General features: G+C 42.9%; 1 protein-coding gene and 1 long non-coding RNA gene across 3 annotated transcripts; both read right to left on the bottom strand.

The window, feature by feature from the left end:
* Window positions 1-492: 492 nt before the first annotated feature.
* Window positions 493-1,149, bottom strand: LOC118494671. The gene is made up of 2 exons (XR_004896795.1): window positions 1,111-1,149; window positions 493-910 (listed from the first exon to the last, which is right to left on the bottom strand). It is a non-coding gene; the product is annotated as an uncharacterized LOC118494671 (long non-coding RNA).
* Window positions 1,150-1,394: 245 nt separating this feature from the next.
* Window positions 1,395-8,526, bottom strand: lrrc28 (leucine rich repeat containing 28). Of its 2 annotated transcripts, none has more exons than XM_031309711.2 (10): window positions 8,346-8,526; window positions 6,211-6,449; window positions 6,011-6,051; window positions 5,626-5,663; window positions 5,346-5,483; window positions 4,028-4,234; window positions 3,830-3,932; window positions 3,508-3,680; window positions 1,962-2,121; window positions 1,395-1,777 (listed from the first exon to the last, which is right to left on the bottom strand). In XM_031309711.2, exons 2-10 carry the CDS (start codon window positions 6,376-6,378, stop codon window positions 1,708-1,710), a joined length of 1,098 nt encoding a protein of 365 aa, XP_031165571.1. In that variant the 5' UTR covers window positions 6,379-6,449; window positions 8,346-8,526; the 3' UTR covers window positions 1,395-1,707. The 2 variants fall into 2 exon arrangements, with proteins under 2 accessions (XP_031165571.1, XP_035855038.1); XM_035999145.1 differs by having other exon boundaries at window positions 6,211-6,454; window positions 8,376-8,526.
* Window positions 8,527-8,842: the final 316 nt, after the last annotated feature.

Genomic DNA, 8,842 nt, shown 5'->3' with positions numbered 1-8,842 from the left:
ATTACTTACTTATGTAGACTTTCATCATGTTTCTGTGTGTGCACCCTGTGCCTACATTTTTATATGAACATGCAGCATGATAATCTGTGTTATTTCACATGTGCAGTCAGCAGAAATGTGATACTCCCAGAGGGAGAGCTGAGCACCAGCCAGAAGCCATCGATCCTGGTAATGGAGCCGCTGTGCCTTCTACTCCACAACCCTCTATTATTATCACACACACACACACACAAAAGAGCTTGGCTGTCCTGACCTACTAACATTTGCAACTACATGTTACTGATGGCCAGAATAACAGTAGTCTTTGATGTTAGCTAACAAACATATACTGCACAGTATACATGCATTCATTTCATGCTGTGAAACGGACAGAGGACATAGAAAGAAACCAAGAGAAGCGGGCGTGTCCTGTGTTAAGTATTTATATGAAAATCTCACCTTTCCATGCATCCACTCTAACAAACTCTAAAAAAAGATACACATACACTGAAAGTTGTTGAAATCAGTCAACATTTACTTCCAAACACACTTTCATTTCATTCAAAACAAATGCTAAATTAGAATTGTACAACATAGTAATGAACATTAACAAACACGCATCAGTTCAACAGGAGAATGACACCGTGCCTCTGAAGTGTTCAAAGTAACCTTATTTCCTAAAAATGATGACACAAATATTTGACCCCAAACTGAATGGGCCTGCAGACTTTAAACCTGTTGCAACAATTTGGGCATTTTGGGTGCATGTAAATTGTAGATGCATTTAAGTTTATGTAAAGATAAAAACATTAGTTTTTAACATGTAAATATACGTAAACGTATTAACTTCTGTTCTAAAATCAGTCCAATTTTCAAAATGGATACCTGTCCAATATGACTGACATTGCAAACTCTGACAAAATTCTTATACCTTCAGGGCAGCCTCTAGCTCACCCAGTGAGAGCGTTCGCCCCATGTTGGCTGAGTCCTGCAGCGGTGCAGGGTTCAAATCCGACCTGCTGCCCTTTGCTGCGTGTCATCCCCCATCTTTCTCCCCTTCCATGTCTATCCACTTTCAAATAAAGGGAAAAGCCCTCAAAAAATTATCTTTAAAAAAAAAAAATCTTATACCTTTTTATCAAATATGTGGGATGAATCGTTGGCTCTGTTCATCACTGTACATGCTGCAGAAAATGACACATATCAAATAGATGCACATTCTTTAGTAAATTATAACCCTTCAAATTTTCTTCAGTAATCAGTCAAACAAACTGTACTACACATGTTAATACCTCAAAAATGACTCCACAATCAATGGGATGTCAGCTGCAATACACTTATGTGTGAAAAATTGCTGATTTCACAAAAATCAAACAGTGCTTGTTCTTAAAAAGTGCCCAGTTGTGAATAGTTACTTCAGGTCTTATAGTGTTAGTTATTATTTTGACCCCCAACACAAACACAGGAATACAACCCTCCCAGTTGGTTGGACTCAGGAACATCATGTAGGTTTGAGTCTTTGACAAGTACGTTAAAATGATGCTTACCATGTGTGTCCATCATCTGACCCACCACACAGCCTGCTTCTCTGTGGTTCTTAGCATTGTCAATCAAGCACAGAGCTCACAGACCCTCAAGATCCACACAAATTACAAGCTGTGATCTGCCACCTTCAGGAAACCACTAAACAGCTCCTGAGCGAATGTGTACAGGGCGAAGGAAATTACATCATCCTTGGAGATCAAAGGTCCGGAGGCAGCGGCTGGAGCAGCAATAGGCCACAAAACTCACAGTGGTCCTTCAGAGGAAAGAAGTAAGGACAAAGTGTGAGCAAGATGAGCATGCATGTTTAGCTGACAACAATTCATTTGCAAATATGGAACGATATTTGTAGTTATCTGTAAACATTGTAGTGAAAAAGAGGGAAGCTGCTATATTTAGTCAGTGGTCTGCTGTGTGAATGGAGGTGCGTTTGTTCCGACCTGCGGTGCACTCCTGCCAGCGCAGTGTCACGGAGGGGAAAGAGTTTTGGGTAGATGATGGTGAACATGGTTTGACTGCAGCGGTGGCAGTGGCCCAGGGGGAACTGCAGCAGGTCCAGCAGGCTCTTCGGGAGGGTGATGGGAGGCAGCAGGTTCAGGTCTAAGAACACAAAAGTAGAGGAAGTATTCTTAACTCTTTGCAGTCAAACAAAACGTTTTTCGACCACAGGAACTTTCTCCTAGAAATAGAAACCTTCTGAGGAACTCAACCATCAGGGATCAGGGTCTAGATTTAGTTCTGGGGGCTTTATTTCTCCCCCAAAAAAGACCCTGATCGGGGGGGGTAGTACTTTCTGAAAGTACAGAGCCTTCGGGGTGGGGTTTGCACACAGCACGGCTGCTTCAACCTCGCCATTCCTAAAACAAGACCATTTTAGGACGAGGGGAGAACATTTCTCTCTGTTTGATAAAATTGAAAGTAAAATTAGGCTTTGCTGTCAGCTTCCTGACTCATTTTGAAAAAAGACAGGAAAAAAAAAAGAAAAAAAAAAAAAAGAGAGTGATCGGTCAAGCCAGCGGCCACACTGACCTGCCGGCTGTAGACCTGTGAGCATGGCAGTGCTTTGAATAAGAGACATTTTTCTCAGCGGTTACGGTGTTTTTTAGATAAAATGGGAGGGCACACTGAACTGCAAGCTACAGAGTGGGTTCACCCCTGCGACCAGCAGCAGCCCTCATCCTGTCAGCAGACTCACTGACCTAATCTTCACAGGTCTTAGACAGGGTGGAAACGCAGACACCAATGAGCTGAAAAAACCTTCTAGTTCCTTAAAAATAGTTCTGGGGATCTTAAAAAAGACCCCAGAACTTGTGTCGAAAAGTGGCTTAAGACATTTTAACTTGATTAATAACCAGCTTGCTAATAATTACTTTTTCCATCTCCAGTGATAGGTGTTTATTTTCTTTGTTTGGTGTATTCAGTGATTCATTTCTGCTTTACGTTCATACAGCTCCAAGCTTTGAAGTGTAATCATAGACACTGAGAGCTGCTCAGTATAAACAAATCCCCCCAAAAGTACTTTTACTTAATGAATTAGTTAAGTGTAGTTTATAAGTTAGTGACGCACAACTGGCCACATACATAATAATAATAATACATTTTATTTAAAGGCGCCTTTCTTGGCACTCAAGGACACCATACAGGGATACATAAGACATTTAGAAACAGCAAAAAATAAAGAATACAACAACAATAACAACAACAGAAAGAGGCAGAGCAATTGACATTAAGTGGAATAGGCAGTTTTAAACAGATGTGTTTTGAATCTGGAATGAATTGATGTTTCTGAGTTGGGTTGGTAATGAATTCCAGAGACAGGGAGCAGAGTGGCTGAATGCTCTGCTCCCCGTGGGGGTGAGACAGGCGGAGGGGACAGACAGGTGTATGGAGGAAGAGTGAAGAGTGAGGGAGTGGGAACCTGGAGGAGATCAGACAAATATGGGGGGGCGAGGTTGTACATACATATATACATACAGGTATACTCACCGGTTGGGCGTTGCTGGTAGATGCGATGCAGGGTTCTCATGGCGATCTCCTCGAGGGGAACCACGTGATCCGTCTCTGAGCCCAGCACCTTCACTTCAGCTGGAAGCCCGACCAGAGCCTCACCCAGTACCTCACCCAGGTCACCCTCTAACACCTGGGCTGACACACCGCACCTGTACGGGAGCAACACACACAATTTTTTTTTTTTTTTTTACTTTTTTTATAATTTTGTTCCACTATTCAAACAATGCATAGCTAACCCTACTCATACTGTGGCTATATCAAATTGAATTGAACAGCTAACTCTGATTAGCTGTATTACCCGCTGCAGCCGATGACTTTGTTATACAGGTAGGAGGGAAGGCCTTTTAGGTCCACATTGTTGTCCACAAACACAAACTGCAGCTCTCGTGATCTGCCCAGATCTGAAACACACACACACACACACAGATATTGTCATTGCCTCGCGCACAATATCTACATCACTACGGCAACACACAGACACGGGGGTATCACTGACCGAGCGGTAGAAAGGTCAGCCGGTTAGCAGCCATGGAGAGCTGGTTGAGGCGGTGGAGCCAGCAGAGCTGACGGGGAACGTGGCTCAACAGGTTGTGGTCAGCTGTCAGATTCTGCAGAGAAGTACAGCGGTGCAGGCGATCCGGTAGAGACACCAGCTGGTTCCTGGACACGTCCAGAGTCTCCAGGTCCTGCAGATCACCGATCTCTGAAGGTGTCACACAGACATGAGAGAGAGCCTCAAACACTCTCAATTAGATCTCTGTCATTTAAAAACAAAAACAAATCAACAACAAATCTCAGAATAAAACGATACAAAATGTAACAAAGTGAAAGGTTTTTTTTTTACGGGATAATTTGGAACTTTACAATTTTGGTTGACTAAATCGATAGTAATTTTTAAATGACTAACAGTCAGCATTCTTTTTCATGTGACCTCACATTTCCAAACAGTTTGGAACCAAGAAAGAACACTGACATTTTAGCTGGAACCTATGTTTCTCATTCTCACAGTTCTCTTTTCTGCTGTGTTTTGTAGACACCGACTTGCAGTGAGTGAGAGGATTCGAGTCAGTCACTTGAGGATAGGTCAACATGAATTAATTCAGACGGACTGTTGTTGTTGTGATCTTTTGTAATCAGACTGCAAATCCAAATTTCTAAACTGGGCTTTAAATGGAAATGAAACGTGACAAAATATAACAAAACGCAAAAGATCTTCAGTAGGTAGGTAGTACTCTGACAGTGTGTGGGTAAGATACACTACTAATAGTAGACTGCTGAAATGTCACCAATGTTTCTCAATTATTTACAAAATGTATTGAGGTTGAAAACTCAAAATCCTAAAAAAAATTAAATGAAAACAAAATCATTTGGATTTTAGCTCCAGTTACGGTTTCTACATTTGTAGTAAAGACACAATGCCCATATGTCTATATTCTCACTGTGGAAATGGCACACAGGACAGCCATGCTGTTGCCCTCCGCTGGCAAATTAAATACTTGCAACTCAATTGACAATGGGCAAAAAATATGCTTAACATGACTTTAACAGCTATGATACAGCTATGATATCCATCCATGCCCTTATTGTCTTAGGTCTCTATTCATCTCAACTGTTGAACAACTATGTTTATATGTATTCATATCTTTGATAACCATTTTTCTTCACTTTACTGTATGTTTGGTCTGACAATTTTCACACAGTGATCCTGAAAAAAAATGTGTTTTTCATAATTAGAATGACCAAATAAACCTGACCTGGCATTTGAAGAAGACCATGAGAAATAAATGAAAACAAGACCCAGACAGCTGTTTTACCTGGAGGAAGGCATTTCAGCTGATTATTGGACAGCCTCAGGTGTCGTAGAGACCTTAGTCTGCCAATCTCTGGACAGAGGAACTGGAGGGCGTTATTGCTCAGGTCCAGTGACTGCAGTCTGGCCAGGTTTCCAATAGCTGGAGATTATGGTAAAAAGACAAACTTAACCAGCACAGATAAGGTGTTGCAGTCAAAAACAAAAAAACAAGCTTTATGCTGAGTGATGGGGGGGGGGGGGGGGGGGAATGGCACATTATCATGCCATAACAGAGGACCTACCTTCAGGAATAATGACTATGTTGTTTGAGTGCAAATACCTTAAATGAAAAAAAAAAAATGTTACAATTTGAATAGACCAAACTATTTGATATCTCGTTGGTTAATGTTCTAACACAGTGTCAGCATGCCTTTTTGTCAAGTTTTGTCAAGTGTTATAGTCTGTCAAGAGTTACAATTTAGAAATGCATCAGTTTTATTCAGTCCAAACTACACAGATTTTAACATTCACAGTTCACAGCCACAGCATCAACTCAACTGCTGCCGTTCCTATTATACCAGCCAATATAATGTCATAAAACGTGCAGTTTCAGGAAACTCTTTTCTGTCAGATACAATTTGTTAAGATTATTTGTACAAAAATAACACAGCTTTGCTGAATACTCACAGCTCAATTAGATTTGGGAGCTTTTGAGCAAGATTGTCAGGCTGAGAGAGAGAGAGAGAGAGGAAGAGAGAGAAAACGTAATCAGTAAATGTCACAGGTTTGTACATTTGTCAAACGGTCTTGAGTCATGTTCTGTTTAAAAAATTAAGTGCATCAGTGATGTCTGCCACTAGCAGAACCAGAGCGTACTGCGTGAATACCAGTGATGTGAGTGAGTTCCTCTTCATGTACAGTCTCTCCAGAAACTGCAGCCCTTCGTCCTTCAGCAGCTCTACTGGGAACTTATTCAGGTTTCTGTAGTTAAGAAACAGATTTTTGTGGCGCTCCTGTTTGGCCATGGAAATAGTCTCACTGAGTTCAGTTGCCATTTCGGAGGAATTGCTCCTCCCCGGTGGAAGAGACTTGGCAGTGCCTCCTTTCTCTATGGCATCACCATTTCCTGATAGAAAGCAAATGAACAGAGGCATTAAGAGGCTGAGAACAGACCATGTTTACCCAGCATGCAACAGGACCATTTAACCAAATATTGGTGTACCAATAAAGTGTTATGTTAACTCTAGTTATTGGACCACAGGCAAGTTTTACAAAAAAAAAAAACAGGTGACACACAGGAGCAAGACGTTCAAAACCAAAAATCAACTCTAATTTCTGATTCTGTAATATTCTGTCAAACTATGTTGCTGTATGAGGCAAATGACTGCTGAACAGGCCAGTTTTCAGACACAGACAGACACTGCTACCTGTAGCAAACACGCACTGCTACCTGTAGCAAACACGCACTGCTACCTGTAGCAAACACACACTGCTACCTGTAGCAAACACACACTGCTACACGCACTGCTACCTGTAGCAAACACGCACTGCTACCTGTAGCAAACACGCACTGCTACCTGTAGCAAACACGCACTGCTACCTGTAGCAAACACACACTGCTACCTGTAGCAAACACACACTGCTACACGCACTGCTACCTGTAGCAAACACGCACTGCTACCTGTAGCAAACACGCACTGCTACATGTAGCAAACACGCACTGCTACCTGTAGCAAACACGCACTGCTACCTGTAGCAAACACGCACTGCTACCTATAGCAAACAGACACTGCTACCTGTAGCAAACACGCACTGCTACCTGTAGCAAACACGCACTGCTACATGTAGCAAACACGCACTGCTACCTGTAGCAAACACGCACTGCTACCTGTAGCAAACACGCACTGCTACCTATAGCAAACAGACACTGCTACCTGTAGCAAACACGCACTGCTACATGTAGCAAACACGCACTGCTACATGTAGCAAACACGCACTAGCAAACACACACTGCTACATGTAGCAAACACGCACTGCTACCTGTAGCAAACACGCACTGCTACCTGTAGCAAACACGCACTGCTACCTGTAGCAAACACACACTGCTACACGCACTGCTACCTGTAGCAAACACGCACTGCTACCTGTAGCAAACACGCACTGCTACCTGTAGCAAACACGCACTGCTACCTGTAGCAAACACGCACTGCTACCTGTAGCAAACACGCACTGCTACCTGTAGCAAACACACACTGCTACCTGTAGCAAACACACACTGCTACACGCACTGCTACCTGTAGCAAACACGCACTGCTACCTGTAGCAAACACACACTGCTACACGCACTGCTACCTGTAGCAAACACGCACTGCTACCTGTAGCAAACACGCACTGCTACCTGTAGCAAACACACACTGCTACACGCACTGCTACCTGTAGCAAACACACACTGCTACCTGTAGCAAACACACACTGCTACACGCACTGCTACCTGTAGCAAACACGCACTGCTACCTGTAGCAAACACGCACTGCTACATGTAGCAAACACGCACTGCTACATGTAGCAAACACGCACTGCTACATGTAGCAAACACGCACTAGCAAACACACACTGCTACATGTAGCAAACACGCACTGCTACCTGTAGCAAACACGCACTGCTACCTGTAGCAAACACGCACTGCTACCTGTAGCAAACACGCGCTGCTACCTGTAGCAAACACGCGCTGCTACATGTAGCAAACACGCACTGCTACCTGTAGCAAACACGCACTGCTACATGTAGCAAACACGCACTGCTACCTGTAGCAAACACGCGCTGCTACCTGTAGCAAACACGCGCTGCTACATGTAGCAAACACGCACTGCTACCTGTAGCACGGGTTACTTTAGCTAGCTGACATCATGCTCGCCTCTCGGTGTTTTACCTCTGTCATTCCGAGCATCATCATCATTAGCATGCTAGCTATGTAGCAAATAACTGTCGATAATAATACGCTGCCCAGAAAGCAGTTATTTACCTTAACCGTGCAGGACCATTCTGTTCTACTTCTGTTCTACTTTATTTCCCACATGTGCACATGAGCCGCCTAACGCTGAATGTATGTTAGTGAAAGCACATAAGCTAATGCTAATTAAGGAGTTGTTGGTTGTTGTTGAGCAGCAACAGCGCTCTGTCGTAAACAACGTCACTGCCGTCACAGGTCACGCTCATGTTGTTCTTCTCTTCTAAAGTCACTGCAGACAGCCCACTGCTGCTGCCACCTGCTGTTACATCGTTAACCTGCATCCTGCATACAGTGGCCATGTACTCAAGTAGTGAAGTGCTAGAGGTAACATTTTAAAGTACTTAAGTACTTTATACTTCTATTACATTACATTTCAAAAGGAAATATTTGACTTTTCTACATTTATTTGACAGCTGCTGGCTACTTTGCAGATAGTCTCACATTGCCAGACACCATTATTCAGATAAAGATTTGGATTTAATCAGTTTATGGTCATTTTATGATTTGTA

Source organism: Sander lucioperca, chromosome 3 (genome assembly GCF_008315115.2).
Source record: "Sander lucioperca isolate FBNREF2018 chromosome 3, SLUC_FBN_1.2, whole genome shotgun sequence".
NCBI classification, from domain to species: domain Eukaryota; kingdom Metazoa; phylum Chordata; class Actinopteri; order Perciformes; family Percidae; genus Sander; species Sander lucioperca.
Note: the sequence above shows the minus strand (reverse complement) of the source record. Positions and strands in the feature narration are given on the sequence as shown.

Coding starts and splice junctions, on each gene's coding strand:
- lrrc28 (XM_031309711.2), bottom strand. CDS start 6,378: ATGGCAACTGAACTCAGTGAGACTATTTCCATGGCCAAACAGGAGCGC. Junction 5,664..6,010: donor CTCCCAAATCTAATTGAGCT/GTGAGTATTCAG, acceptor TTTTCATTTAAG/GTATTTGCACTCAAACAACA. Junction 1,778..1,961: donor CTGGCAGGAGTGCACCGCAG/GTCGGAACAAAC, acceptor TTTCCTCTGAAG/GACCACTGTGAGTTTTGTGG.